The sequence below is a fragment of the Pygoscelis adeliae genome, unplaced genomic scaffold, assembly GCF_000699105.1.
Source record: "Pygoscelis adeliae isolate BGI_AS28 unplaced genomic scaffold, ASM69910v1 Scaffold1, whole genome shotgun sequence".
NCBI classification, from domain to species: Eukaryota; Metazoa; Chordata; class Aves; order Sphenisciformes; family Spheniscidae; genus Pygoscelis; species Pygoscelis adeliae.
The window spans coordinates 1,935,109-1,950,919 of NW_008824051.1; the positions used below are offsets into that span (position 1 = coordinate 1,935,109).

Sequence of the window (15,811 nt, forward strand, 5' to 3'; positions counted from 1 at the left end):
CAATTTTGACAACACAAGTGAAGCAGAAACTGAAGAGCTCTCTTTCTTCCTAGGTTTTTCTGTGACTGTGGTGCTGGAACACTGTCTAATCCCTGTACGCTTGCTGGAGAGCCTACGCACGATACAGATACACTATATGACTCTGCTCCACCTATAGAATCTAATACATTGCAGCACAACTGAATTCCTTTCAGAAAGAAAGTCCTGCCATTCTAATATCGTAACTATTAAAACTTTTTTTTTGGAGGAAGTTATACTTGCCCATTTCTGCAGAAAGAGACTGTATTAAAGCGGATGTGTGAGGTGTTGACACTATGGAGCTCAACCTACCAAAAAAGAAAGTGGCAATATGTTGACTCAGGATAACAGAACTGGGCGTTTTAGCATTACTGTGTAAACAAAGACTTTGAAGGGACAGAAGTGAAGAAAAATAAGCTGCAATTTTGTACAGATACCAACTTCTGAAAGCTGGTGTTTTTACAAGTAGCATTGAAACGCAGTCCAATTTGCAGTAGTACTATTCTGTAGACAAGCAGCATTCTTTGTTGCTGCCTTTATGGACATGGGTACCAATTGCTTTTGTAACATGGTAAAAAATGTGAGCTAGCACTTCTGCATTTCTTTTGATTTTTTAACATTTATTCAGATTGAGAAATATGATTTTAATGCTTTAATCTCATGTAGTTTGTTTCTAATTTCAAGCAAAAAAAATCTTATTGTACTTGAATGTGTCCTGTTTTGTTAGCACACCTAGACTTGCTGTAACTGTACTCATGTCCCAGTATGTACGTTCTTTCTATGAAAGAGAAAACACTAATCTTAAATTATATCCAGCAATTTTTCTGGTGTCCTCTGAAGTTAGAATAATCTCCTTCCCTGCCCCAGCAATAGTCTGTACTCAAACCACCCTAACAAAAAAAGCGAGTGTTTTAATGAGACTTCCTAGACTATAATGCACTATAAAACAAAGTACCCATGTAACTAAGTTTTGTGAATGAAATTTTACTATGTTTTAAAGTACACGGTAGAAAGTCTCCTCAAAACAGTCTTGTACTTTACTCTGTTCATAGTTTTTTTTGAACAGTCTGGACATTACTTACATAACCTGCTGGAAATCACAGCAATTTCCTGCTCTAATGAAGCTGAGACAAGTATATATACAGCCCTATACAGTTTCATAGCTTTTTTCCATTTATGTGTATTGGTGACAGCGGGTAATCAACAGCCTGAAAGTGTATGCATGTACCATAACATCTAGACTTAATATATTGTGGAGTACTCAATAACCATTATGTAGAGGGTAGGTAAGAATTAAAGGGTTTAATTTCCTAGGAAAGACAATGGAAAAATGGTCATTTTTAAAAAATAAAGTTTATTAGATCATAACGTTGTCTGATACCACCTTTTTGACAAACACTGGTGTTCTTAAAGATGACTGATCATAGCAGTAAGTTTCTTAACAGCATGTGCATCGCGTGTTGCACCATCCACCACCAGGCACAGGTACCTAAGGAAAATAACGAAGTCAGCTTTACCGGACACAGACACCGAGGGGCAGAGCCCAAGCTTCCTGTCACTTGCACAGCTTTAGAAGACGCAGATGCCATTTCGTGTCTGGTGTAAAGGCTGCCAGCAGCCATCGCTGCCTGACGCAGAGGCAGCCACGGGGTTTCCAGTACGACTGCAGCGTCCCCCAGTGCCCCCCCAAGCACTGCGCAGCAGCTGTGAGCACTTCGACACTGGGCTTATCCACGCACTCCTGCAGTTTGGCTCAGCTCACAGCCAGCCCAGCACCTCTATGCAAATTAAGCTCTTAGCCCTAGAGACTAGCACAGTGACCCAAGGCTTAAAATACTGCATTACTCATCATATCTGCCATCTTGTAGTCAGGCTTTAGTACTTCCCTCCCTCACTGCTTGTGAAGTACATCTGATATTCACAAAAATAGTTTTACTTCCCCCTCTACTGTGAGACTATGAGCAAAAGGCACTGCCCAAGTCTTAAAATGGATGCCTACTAAGCAATGCGCAACTTGGAAATGGAAAACCAAGGCCTTACCTAAATATTCTCAGTGAAATGGTCGTTTTCTCAAACTCTTGGGCTTTTCTGTGCCCCTTCTGAATAACTTCCTCTGGAATATTAGCAAGTCTTGCTGCATTGAAGCCGTAGCTCTTTGGACATGCTCCTTCAATGAACTTATACAGGAACGTAATTGTTTCCTGGCTTGGATCCTCGCTCTCGTTTTCAACCATACATGCCTAGAAAGAGTACGTTACAAGTCAGTGCATGTAATACTTACAGACTAGTAACTGCATGAAACGTCACATCCTTTTCTCAGGACACCTCGGACTCTGGGCAGAAGAGTGCAGAAAAGCACGCACAGCACGAGATCTGCCGGCCACAAGGAAAAATCCTTTGCTTCAGTGCTCACAACTCGTGCGTTACACTTGCACGTACCATGTGACCAAGGCGCACAGCCACGTTGTGTGAATAGTCCTCTACCAGCGAGTGGTAGTGGGTGGAGAACAGGGTCCGACACTTGATTTTCTCCGCAAGTTCTTTCACAACTGCACTCGCTATAGCTGTTCCGTCAAAAGTAGCTGTGCCTCTGCCTGGAGAAATGGAAAAGCAAGGACAAATGCAATGCGTTGTTCGCCATGTATCAATTCGTACTGTTTCTTTTCTCCCTCCTTGCTGTGTGGATAATTGACAAACAGTGGTGAGTAGTGAAGGCCACCAGCATCAGGGTGAAGTGACCTGAGTATTTGCCCTGTAACAATCACGCTCTCTTCTGCACAGCAGAAGAAGACATTTCTGCTCTCTTGAGACTTGCTGCAAGTGATTATGCAAAGGAAAGCAGGAAAACCTCAACTAGAAGTAGGCTAGTAACGATTGGGGGGTGAGAGGTGTTGTATTAGTTCCCAGGGCACCTCAGAAATACATGCTTTAGAGAAAATGACATAGATACTGACCAGTTAAAACATTAGGAGCATTATGAGAAAACTGCCCCTGTGTACTTGGTTGCCATTTAGACAGCCCAACAACCTCACAGCTAGTCTTTAATCTTAATTTCCATCTATTACAAAATAGACTAATTACCCAGTTCATCCACGAGCACAAGGGAATGCTCTGTTGCATGCTGCAGAATGCTGGAAGTCTCACTCAATTCAACGAAGAAGGTACTTTCGCCTTTAAAAGAAATGACAAAAAAAAAAAGCCACTAAGTAGTCAAAGATCTGAAAACCACAACTAAACCCCCATTTAATCTGCACTAGAGGCTTGGTCAAGCTAAAATGAAACTTGACAGCAAAGTGAAGATGAACAAAAACATCAAGCGCTTTGTCCAGCAGGAAAACTGGTGGGTCTCCATTTGCCAGAAAAAGCAGGTTTTGGTTCCTTAAGAGTACAGGCAGGGGCACGAGTACAATTAATTGAGTAGGTAAGTTTTAGGCCGCCTTTCCTGTCTACTTTTAATAGCACGGGTCAGAGGTACCAGCTGGACAAAAAGGGTCACAAAGGATACAAGATGGGGAGAATCTTTTGCCCCTTCTTGCTCTTAAAGGCACGAGGCAGGCCTACAGTGCGTGGCTTTTCAGTGTGAAAAAGCAAGCAGAAAATCTTAGAAAAGACTAAGAGACTAGACTTATTGGTTTGATTGTTGATGTCATAAGGTAATGAATTATTCAGATAATTAAGGTTGTACTTGTACGTACTCTACTCGAGTGAAGTATGACAAAAGAAATATGCTGCTGCTAAGGATTGAACGTCTTACAGGAGTTCCAGCAATCCAGGGCCTGAAATTTAGACCTGAGATTGTTTTTTAGCAGATTACAAGCAGAAGTACATACACAATTATTCAGACCCTTGCACGTGATAAATCCACATGCATAAAAGTCCAGATTTACTAGTTCTTTGGAGGGTGCATTCCAAATAATCACATGCAGCAGCAATTCATGTTATTCCAGAGCAGGCAAGTACTGACTTCACGTACTCGTGGCTGCATGAGCACTGCTGTGCTCTAAGTTAAGTTTTTCATCATGAATTATTAAGCAGCATCCAGCAATCCTGATTTTCTGCATTTACTTAAAGAAATTTTCAGGATTTAATGTTTTTAACAATGTTAGGAATAACTATTTAATAAATTTAATAAACCCCTAAAATTACATAGACAATTTTAAAATTATACTACTTAAAAGTTACTTCATGGAAGTCCTGTTGAAGTCCCTTACCAAATGACAGCCATGGAACAACTTTTGCTGTGCTTTCATTTCTGCACAGTGTGGAAACTAATGCATCAAGAACAGATTTCAAAGCTAGTTCTGCTGTGCAGCATTCAGCCTCGTGATGTGAAGTGTTAAAACATTTGTGCACATATTTGGAAGAGAAAAGAATAGCTCTCAGTTGATAGAAAAAAAGTTGAAAATGCTACATTTTTCTGCAAGAGAGAGGTGGCCTAGAAAGGGCAGGTTTTATTTCTAGCATAAGCACTTAAGTACTCTTCCATTCTTAAGATTTCTTCTTGTACTGAAATTAAACAAAATGGAAAATAGCTGGGCAAAGAAAGCCTTAATAAAATTCTCTAGCTGCAAAGAAAAGCCTTGATTTGGGGAAGTGTAAATATTTTTTTTTAATTAAGAACTCAGAATGATTCATTTCCAAATTCCTTATGTGCAACAAGTGCGGTAGGCTTAACTCCTTTCATATTCACTGACCCACATTTTTCAGCACAAAGATCACAGAAAATCTGCGCCCTCCTTCAATGAGTTGTGATAACTGCTCTTACTACCACAAAAAAATATTTGGTTTTTCTAGCCCCATGGCGCTTTGCCTACCACCAACAGGCAGGCTTTCCCATTGCAGTTGTTGTGTCACCCTCCGCTTCTGTCTTCCTCTCCACGGAAGAAACAAAATACGCCAAGAATTGTCAACTACTGCTTCCAAGAAGGAAGCCTGCCTCGCTCTTCATCGTCCGAAGAATTCCTATTTCAGACATAAGGCAGGCATTCCGATTGACACAAGGGACCTCTAGTCCTTGCGAGAAGGTACAAAAACAACTCTACAACAGCTACCTGAACATCACCGTCCTATTCCAGAACACTTAGAAAAAGATACCTATGTAAGTAGTACACAAGCAACGGTACAATACCCAAAAAGATATTCCTCAGACTTGCACCCAGCTGGAAGGCAGGCTTTTGGTATTAAAATTCATTAAAAAGTGGTCCTGTGCGTCTGTCAAAAATAACGGAGGACAGATATCAAACAAACCAAGCCTAACTACAATCCTGTTTCTACTCTGAACAATGAGAGACAACAAATTAGCTTCCCAGCTCTCCCTGCAAAAATCAACAGACTACCCCTTTCCAACTTGCCACTCAAAGCAAGAAAAGAAACTCGCTCGGTGGCAAAAGCACTTTGGACAGCTGGATTTCAGAAACTCACCTGACATAATTCTGTCTGAGGCGCCAAGTCTCGTAAATACTCTGTCAATCGGTGTAAGCCTGCAGACTTCAGCGGGTACGTAGCATCCGAGTTGAGCCATTATAACCAGGAGACCAGCCTGCAGAACAAACATTAAAACATTTAAATTTTTACTGTGTGCTTGGAGCTTCAGTTCCACACAAAGAACGAGGGAATGAAACTGCACTTCCCCTAAAACAAAGAGTAGAGGACATAAAGCTTCCTACTGTTTTAACAGCTCCAGGCTGCAGCATCACAATCTCAAGTAGGACTAAACTACTCTGAAAGCCCTCAAAACACCAGTTGTCGCAGCAAGCGGTGTTTATAAAGCAAACTCCCTGTTGCTTTCCCAGTTGCCGCTGATCTCTGTTTTCATCTTGTTCAACCTGCAGAAGCATCTTTTGCCAGATGATGCCAAGTCCTGGATAAGGCCACTTGAAAAAGATAAAAGATACTCTATCACTTTTTCCCAACCCCCTCTCGTAAGAGAAATGGAACTTACTCCTCGCTGAAGTAAGCGAAAGTAGAAAATCTCCTACCTAAACGTGGGCATTTTCTACCAGATTATATTTTGTCTTTACAGTGTAATTGCTGTACTGTGCTGCACACCCTGAGGACCACTGCTGGGACCTCCTTTGACATTTATAAACAGTCAAGTCATGCAATTCCTTTATGCGAAACACAGAGGTACTCTGGAACATTCGATCTTACGTAGATAGTCAATCACCTGTCTCATGAGCGTAGATTTGCCACCCATATTCGGGCCAGTTACTAACACACAGGAAGCTTCACTACTGCTATCTTCATCTTTGCTTCCTATCACAATGTCATTAGGAATAAAATCATCCCCAAAGAAAGTTTTTGTAATGCACGGATGGCGTGAATTTTTAAGTTCCAGGAAGGGAGGAGCACTATCCACAGGCAGTAGAATTACAGGTCGGCACAGTGGTCCATCACCATCTTGACTGTAGTTAGCAAAGGACATCAAGACATCTATAAGATTAAGAGAAATTCCAGTAAGTCACGCTTTCACCTTTCTTTATTCATTCACTGGAATGCATTTACTTATTGAATAGCATTTTTGTAAACACAATTTTCCATTTCCATTCCATTTCCCTGTTAAGGAAAACACCCAAGAAGTACTCGGGAAGAACAGGTAAAAGGTGGGGATATTCACAACGTCTTTCCTCATTCCTTCAGGATTTCTGCTGATGTCAGATTAAAAGTCCTCCCCTCTAGTTTTTAGTTTAAGGGTCTTTAAAATCCACATAATTTCACTTCAAAAGCTTTTTTTTTTTAATGTCCATGTATAAAATATTATTTTCTTGCACTGGTTTTTAATTTGGAACAAGATAAGCAAAGAGGAAATCATAAAGAGGAATCTTCTGTGACAGTGCATTACTTTGTCAAGAATCATCATACTGCTTGAAAGTTGCCAGAATAACTTTACATAAATATTAAAATTCTGTTGGCCTGGCAGAAAGCAGCAGCACAACCCCCCTCAATTAGCCTAGCTCGATGGTTCTAAAAGCTGATTACCTACAAAATGAGACCATGTTATCTGATATTAGAGACTTTATGTACACGTATTACAGCTGAACCTGAAAGCTGTCTCCCTCTCTACTGAAAATCAATTCAGTACTTGCCCTGGTACTGTGGTGTAGCTAACGCGACTGCTTCCCAGCCCGCTCGGAGAACCCGTTCCGAGAACACTCGCTGCCTGCCTGTCCTCCCTTTTCTGCCCCAGTGGCATTCAGAGAGCGCTTTCATTTTTCCCTGGAACAAAGACATCCCAGAGTGCCTCATGCTAGGAGAAAAATTCACAGTACAAGAGTATGCCGGTCCTGAGAAGGGAATACAGGAGACCGTTCTACCCCAGAAATTTAAGGAAGATTTGGGGAAGTCTTCCTCCTAGACTACCTTCTTCAAGGCAGTGACAACGACCGCTTTTTCATTTTTAAAGGCCGCTGAGAAAGCGGCCTGCTCAGATGGAAAGGAGATGACTAGCAGGTTAAGTTTTACACCTCCATCTGCACCACTGCCTTCATTTAATAAGAAGCTACTAATCCATACACGAGAATCCTAGGAGCAGCGAGAGACCCACCAGGCTACACTGAACTGTGAGAAATACTCAGCTGCACACCTACAATCGCACAACGGGAATGAAGAAAGAGCTTGCAAACACCGAGACCCAGCAACTGTTCTGCCGTTCACTGACAGGAAGGAAACAGGTGATCACTGTTAATTACCAATGCTGTTGTCACAATCAGAGTTTTTAAACTACAAATAAAGAGCTGGCAACAAGCCGCCTGTGCTTATCCAGACCAGATTTCATCATTTATGACACAAGAGTATTTTTACTATATGTCAAAATGCAGAAAACCTCTTACCTAACACAGCGATGCATTCCACAGCTGTCTGCCAGTCTTTGCTATTTTTATCAAAGTTGTAAAACAAACGCCTCATACAGTCTTTTAGTGCTGCATCTCTGCGCTCTTCAGCATTAACCATTGCAGCCAGCATCTTCTCGATCTCCTTGGTCCAGTAACGTTTATATCCCTTCCTGGTTGACTTCAACTCGTATTCCTCAGGCAAATTACGTGATATTGCACTTTCCGGTATTTCCATTTGGTACCGGTTTTTGCCTGCCCCCCAGTACAGCATGGATTTGAATCCAAGCAGTTTGCGTTGCTTATCCAGGTACTTGTGAAGATCTTCCTCTACAGCTTTAATATCCTGTAGTGCTTTATCATAATCGGGGTCAAAACCCGCCTTCGGAGTAATCACTCCTGTCTTTCGAGCCTGGTTATGATCAAAAGCAGTATCCCATCTCTGAAGCTCTGCACTCAAGTCTGGGAAGCGGCCGCCTGGATTTTTGGCTTTGCGGGTGACTAGCTGCTTAAGGACTTTAGATTTGAAGTTACTGGCAATTTCTTCTATGACATCGACAATTTCATTCATTACTTTAAACCCCTCCAGTGCAGACAAAAAGTCAGCAATTTTTTTTTTGCTGTATTTGATTTCTTCATAAAAGATGGCCCTGCTGTCAGGATGGTTCTGACTTTTAAGTGGCGATCCAATACTGTGAATTTTGCTGAGCAGCCTTTCAAGGTCAGGAAGTTTCTTCAGGTGCTCACTAACTTCAGACATTTTATCTGGCACTGCCAGAAGGTCCTCAACAGCATCTAAACGATCATTGATGGATTTAGGATTACAAAGCGGAGCGCAGAGCCACTGTTTGAGGAGCCGCTTCCCAAATGGCGTACAACAAGAATCAATCCTTTCCAACAAAGTACCTTCTGTGGTTCCATTGGTTCCGTTCTGCAGGACTTCCAAGTTCATCAGGGTGACTCCGTCCAGCACCATCCGCTGGTCGGTTTTGGCAAAGAAACTACTTGAACTCCTAGTTTTTGCAGTATCAATATCCACAGGGACATACTCCGCAAAGTTTGCCAGCGATAACAGCTCCTGATCAATCAGACATTTTTTGAGATAGAAGACACATCCCCCAAGAGCTGACAGAGCTAATTCACTGTTTTCACCAGGAGTTAATCCCAGCGAGTCACTCTCTGAAGTCAGAGATTTGATTACAGAGGGCAGAGAACATCCATTTTCAGGGTTCTGTTTCTCCTTGAAATAGCCTTCTTCAAGGAGGACTTTTAGTGTTTTAGATGCGTTCCAGAACTGGGAACCAGAGATCAGCCCTTCCTGAATGCAAGAAACAAGTGAGCCCTTCAGTATCTTCTGTGTGTCCACAGACAGGTTCCCCTTCTCATACAGTACCTGCACAGGAGTGTAATGCGCTACTAAAGTCCTAAACCTCGAACAGTGCCGGTCATCTGAGAACTGGCCTACGTAAAACTTCCCCACCGACGTGTCCACAAAGCAGACCCCATAAACACGTTGTCCAGAGGAGTCTTCTTTTTCCTTTACGCACAGAAGGTATTTGTTATGGTTCTCAGAGGGATCGCAGTCCAGAACACTGTAAGTCTGAGTTCCTTTGGTGATGATTCTGCATATTTCTCGGCGTACAACCTTGTCAAATTTTGTTGGGTGGGCCATTGACTTGTAGCGCGTTTCCATCATTTCGGGAGTTTCTGTTTGCTCAACACGGGCTACCTTGTAGCCTTTCTGCACTAGAACGTCAGAGAATCTGCCAAACGCAGTTTCTGGAAAACCTGAATGGGCCCAAGTACCTTTCATAAAGATCAGGCCCAACTCATTTACGCCAGTGACTGCATCCATATGATACAACTCGTAGAATTTTCCAACTTTGTAGAAAATCACAGCATCAAAGTTTTGACTCTTCAGCTGCCACCACCTCCGCATTCCTGGCGTACACTTGTTGAGATAGTCCTCAGGTACGTATAGAGTACATGGGTCATAATCAGGGTCACCCTGCCGTTTCCTGTGCGCATCTTTCTTTTTCCCTTCCTGCAGCCAATCAAGCTTTTCATGTTCCCATACTGCGAAGCCACTGATGCCTCCGCTGCAAGCATTTGCTTGAGATTCAAAACTTTCAGGCGCTGCAAAGGATGTCAGCTTAGACTTGGCTTCTAAAGAAACCGTTGCTGCTCTTTTGGGCATTTCAGAGCATTCATTTTCTAAGCTACTCCTTTTAGCAGGCTTGTTTATCTCTCTTCTCTTTCGTTTAGAAGGGACTTTTACAGGACTTTCTGCAACACTCTCTGCGTCCGTCTCTGTGTCAGTAGATTCATTTTCATCCACCCCACTACTAGCTTCCTCGCTGCTTGCCACTTCTTTCACATCAGGCTTGAACTCTACGTCAGAGCCATCGTGGTCGCTGTCAGAATCCAACACTCTTCTTCTTTTGGCTTTTATGGCACTTTCCCTGCTTGTTACTCGCTTATTACTTTTCACATCCTCCTCACTATTGCAGTCATCGCTGTTGCCTGACGCACTTTCACTTATCTGCTGGAAAAATAAATTCTTTTACCTATAGAAAATTCTGGCTACACAGTAAAGTATCACTGCCGCAAAGGGAAGCGCAAAAATGTGCAATAATGCAGTAGCTATGATACTTCAAGCAAGAGACAGTAGAGCCACAGCCAACTCCATTTACCTTCACAGAATTTAATTTTTTTCTGGTTAACAAACTGCTACCGGCCAGTGGCATAATTACTCCTCTTTGTATTCTTTACAGCCTCGTTCATTACTTTGCATAAGCGATGCTGATGAACAAGACATTTAAACTGGACAAAAGGCATATGGTATATGAAATTCAGCACAAAGGAGAAACGCCTCCAGAAGCTAACTCTGTGCTGTCATTTTTTCCTACTGACCTATGTCAGAAATGTGATTGGGTTTTGCAGCCTTTCTGTACTAGCCTATGTGAGGTTTTACCCATGATATTTTTTTTTTTTTTTAGTTAACTACCTATTCCCACCTACAAACATACTACCTTATTGTAACCTTCAAGAAGATCACGCATGTCTAGGAGAAAGACAAGTAACTCCACTGTCTGCCTTTTCAGCCTGAAACTTTAAGAACTCCAGCGCCACTGCTGGAAAAAAACAGTGGAGGGACTGTAATGAGTACAAAGTGCCAGTGCCCGCTGCGCTGTTGCCACAAACATAACACAATGCTTGGAGTGGCACCCGCCCCTCGGGGCAATGTCACACTGGAGGAAGAGTTAAGTGGGCCACGCTGACAGAAGAGGTACGGAAAACCATTATCCCATTGACAGTTTACTCATACCGTTCCTTTCCAAATAAATCTATTGCAATGCATATGGTGGTACTGAAATAATATTTGAATCATTCACAACACAACGCAATAAAAGATCTCTTTTTAGTTACCTCACCAACAGATTGGTGTTAACAGTACAAGAATTTGTATTTTAGTGCTACTCTACAAGATGAGGGCAGGCTCCAAAAATCCAATTTAACGCCCTAAGACAAATACTCAAAAAGTTAGAAATGTCTACATTATGACAAATTAAAACTTCAGATCGAACTTAGGGGAACTTGGAATATGAATAGCAGATAGAGAAGATAAAAAGATGTACCAGAAAAAAAAGTACTTTATGAGGGAGAAAGTGGATCACCTGGGTTACCCAGGGAGTGATCAATGAAGAGAGTCAGAGAAGTAGCTTCTGAGGTCAGTCTTTACCATACAGAACACCAAAGAGATATTAGACTTGTCTTTCCAACTAGAAAAGGTGAGAGAACAGCGTATGACCTGACAACACAGCAGCAGTACAAAAAAAAGACATGGATACATATGCATGCATGATTAAAGAGCAGATAAGCTGTGATTACTGTACCAGAAAATTGCAGGATATTCCATGCTTAGTTCCAAGAGACAGCTTCCAAGTTCTAGCACTATTTCTGAGAACGACAGCAAGTAAGAAAAATTTTACCTCCATTTCCTCCTCTTCCTCCTCTTCCTCCTCTGTGTCTGAAGGTTCACTGCATACTGCCAGTTCAAGCCTCTTAGTTTTATCTTTACTCATTGCATCGTCCGCGAGCACCATTGCTCTTTTAATTTCAGGCTTTGTACTATAAAACATACCTCCCTTCAGCGTCTCCCCATCTGATGAACCTGTAAAACCATGAAGAATTTGTCAGAAACTGAAGTTTCTCTAGCATTTAGCCAGTCCTTTAGTTAGCGTTCATACTTCACTTTTAAATGGATTCAGACAACTAGTGTAATTCTGTGTTGTTACCAGTCATTCCCACCATGTCTTAAATATAGCAACCCGTCACTCATTCAGCCTGATAAACTACCCCTAGAAAAAGTCTAAACACTCACAAATGAAATGCCTACCTAGTACATGAACACTTGAAGAATTGCTTCTATTTCTGTAACTCATTACCACATCTGAATACTTCTAAGCTAAGCTCTAAACACCCTCACACTAACTGTAGTTACTATTGAAAAGCACACTTTATACTAGCAGTGCAGCAGACCCGACTGAGACCACACGGCGATTTTAGCAATGATAGGCAAGTTCAACCATTAAGTTATCTTTTAAGTTATGGGCGCCAGTCATCTATGACATAACCTCTTGGCTAAAGCTCTGCTGGCCATTCAAACTGCTCCTGTAAGTGCAGCAAGGCGTCCAGACCCAACACTAACCTATTAGCCAGATTAGCTGATCATCAATCGTGCTGGCAATTCAGCCTGACACTGCAGGGTATCAAGCAAAGCCGACTATTAATAGCTGCACCATTCCCTCATCCTCTTTCATATCCCTTGAGCACCGCAGTTCCTCCCTCCACTGCCTGTACATAAACACAAAAACAAAGCCAACCAATCTACAGACTGATTTCTAGAAAGGGTCCCCAAAGATGCTGAAATGCATCTTAATGCCACGCTCAAGAACTGAATGGTATATATAGCATATTATATCTTCAAGTTGGGGAAAGAAAGAAAGAAGGGGGACATAAGAGTACGCTATAGATGGGGAAGGGCGATTCCTTTTTCTGCTCTTGTAAGTTTAGCTGGCTGCGTACGGCAGTAGGATCTGCTTGAACAGGTCCTTACACCCGCTCCTGTGAATCCCTTCATACGCTGCTATTAACTGAAGCTTCGGCTCTAAGTCAATGGTAGACAAAAGGCCGCCGACTTGCAGGAGGCCAGCTACCTCAGAAATAAGCCAAACAGAATTCTCTCTCACATTCACTTCTTTGAGCTTGCAGTAGCAAAGCACGGAGTTACAAGTAGCTGCTTCTACAGCACAAATGCAACACATTAACAAACCAGATCTCCATTTTAGTTTTGCAAATGCAGTGAGACGATCTAAAAATATTTTGCGTTTAATATTGACAATTTAACAATGGCCGGAGAAAAAAAACTTATCATATAATTTAACTGCATACTCAAGTGTGCAACACCTGCACATTCACTTAACCAACTTGTATGTAACTCCACTTCTTGCACGCCCAACTGTTAGAAGCCTAGCCCTGTGCCGTCTGTATTTATTCAGTTACAATGACACAATGTAAGAAACTTCTCCATTTTCTTACCCAAAGACTCCAACACTCTTACTTCGTATACAAAGATGCTTTTTGTCTGAATTTAAAAGCAAAGCATGTATTTTAAATATTTTTACTCTGTTCTGCATTAACCACATTTCTTCTAGATAGACCAGCATTTCTGTGCTTAAACATTTTGAACACTTCTTATTTTTCTGCATTTTTCTTTTGGTAAACAGATCAATTCTCCTTACATGTATTTGCTTCTAAGTGCAACTGCAAGCTGTTAAAATAGATTTGATTCTTTTAAAATACCTTCCGGAAAGTTACATATAAACCATGGACCAATCCACTTGCATTAAATTATGCTAACACTTATGGTAATAACATTACTATTTTAATTTTAAACTAACTATGGCTTAAGTGCAGTACATTTAAGTAAAAACAAGCCAAAAAAAGATGACTACATGATCACATGAGATGGAACTCTGACTTCCAAAAAGGAAGAAACTGCTTAAATTCAGCTGTTTCACTGACATCATAAGCAAATCCTACAGTGTATAAAAAATACTGATCACACCCGAAGTACTTGTTTGACTAACAAGACGACAGTTTACAGCAACATGATTTACACACGACAGTTTACAGCCAATGATTTACAGTTTTCAGCAACAGTAAAATTATAAAACAAGGGGAAAACAGATCATGATTCTTAATAAGGTGAGATTTATTATGCAAAATGTTGGTTTAATTCTTGATTAATTTGATTTTCATTAGTTAGCTAAGTCTTTTCATCAAGATGACAAACACCAACTCTGCTCTGCAACTACAAGCACTACCCTAACAAACGCTCTGAATTCTCAAGTTATATATTTTATTAACAAAACTGTACTGCATTGCTTGAAAGAAGTAACACCACAGTAGAATTAATTTTAGTTAACTAACATCCTGTGCCTCGTCTTTTGATTCTGGACAAACTGCAGTTCCCAAATAGCTGCTTAAAAACTGGGTTTGACATTCATAATATTTTAAGGATTTCAGGGCTAAAAAATTGAAATAGCGGATTTATCTTTTAGATTTTTTTATACTGATGGGAGAAATAAAAGAAAAAACTTTAAAACATAAGCAAGCTCTAACTTTGTGTTCCAATCTAACAAAGAAGAGGGCTTAGTGTTTTATGTTTAAAGAACTGTATAACCACGAACGCACCTGTAACCCTCAAAAACTTGCTTTCTCTAACTTACAAAGTACAAAACATGCTTTCCCACTCAATACTACTCTTGGTTTTGCTGCTCTTTCTCTATGGAGAACACCATACCCCAATACTCCATGCCACGCCTATTCTTCCAAAACAAGTGGCATATTTCCATTTCAGAAAGTTTTATTAATATCTCTTACCTTTGTACGGCCTCAGATATTTAATACTGACCCAGCCCCTCGTAGGGCTGTCATCAAAAAACTGTACGTGGACACGAGTGGATTTCCCTTTTCCTCTGACTATCGTCCTTTCAGTCGGATGGTTGTATATGAGACACGGCCACCAAGGATAACCTTCCATCTTGGCCCAGACCAAGTCACCAGGCGAATACTCGCAGGAGACACTGCAAAGACAACAGATGTGCAATTTAAGGAACACAAACATTTAAAACAGCTCCCTTCATAAACGTAACTGCACACTGCTTCTGCGCAGCTTGCCCTCTGAAGGTCTTGGAAGGCTCCTAGGTAGCGCAACCTGGATTATGCAGTCCTCCTATGCCACCACCAATACTTCTCTTAAGCGGTGTTTTGGATTTGCTCCTCCAAGTTCTACTGGATCCCCACAGAGATAGAGCTTTGTAGTCACAGAAGACTGGCCGAGGTCGGAAGGGACCTCTGGAGGTCATCTTGTCCAACCCCCTGCTCAAGGAGGGCCACCTGGAGCCATGTGCAACCAGACTCTTGGCAGATTTCTTCGGGGAGGGGGAGAGAGTAACTGGGTCCAACCAGACATTAACTAAAAGACTGCAGACTGCCTATTATGAATTGCCAACCTACATAACTAAGGCAAGTTTTCCTGTAGAGACTAATTCTCGACAGGGCACCCACAGGAAATGAGCAAGATCTCAAGAAACCCTCAAGCTACAAAAAATAAATGAATAAATTAGAACTCTGTCTCCACTGCAAAACACCTGATGCAGCTTTTATTTGCCTTCTCCTTCTCCCCCGAGATTTCAACCCAGCCACTCCCCCTCAGACGGCTGCGGGTACTCCTGCGGGCTGTACCCAAACAGCCGGCGACATTCAGTTAGCCGACGCTCGAGACACTCACCACCATCGCGATACGGAGCAGAGGCAGGAAACTTGGGCACGAGCGAAAAAATGGATTTCAAAACGGGAAAAACTAAAAAAAAAATCCCCTCTCTGCGGATGTCGGC

General features: G+C 41.7%; 2 protein-coding genes across 3 annotated transcripts in view; one reads left to right on the forward strand and one right to left on the reverse strand.

Moving 5' to 3' along the window:
- The window catches only part of FBXO11 (F-box protein 11), a 40,487-nt gene extending 39,101 nt beyond the window's left edge, over window positions 1–1,386 (forward strand). For both annotated transcript variants that reach the window (XM_009333619.1, XM_009333620.1), the window contains exon 22: window positions 54–1,386. In XM_009333619.1, coding sequence (XP_009331894.1) covers window positions 54–183 — 130 coding nt within the window. In that variant the 3' untranslated portion in view covers window positions 184–1,386. The remainder of the gene's footprint in view (window positions 1–53) is intronic.
- Window positions 1,353–14,988, reverse strand: MSH6 (mutS homolog 6). The gene is made up of 9 exons (XM_009333617.1): window positions 14,796–14,988; window positions 11,840–12,021; window positions 7,848–10,389; window positions 6,185–6,450; window positions 5,440–5,557; window positions 3,100–3,189; window positions 2,458–2,612; window positions 2,059–2,258; window positions 1,353–1,507 (listed from the first exon to the last, which is right to left on the reverse strand). The coding sequence occupies exons 1-9, from the start codon at window positions 14,953–14,955 to the stop codon at window positions 1,426–1,428; spliced, it is 3,795 nt and encodes a 1,264-aa protein (XP_009331892.1). The 5' UTR covers window positions 14,956–14,988; the 3' UTR covers window positions 1,353–1,425.
- Between the last annotated feature and the right edge of the window lie 823 nt (window positions 14,989–15,811).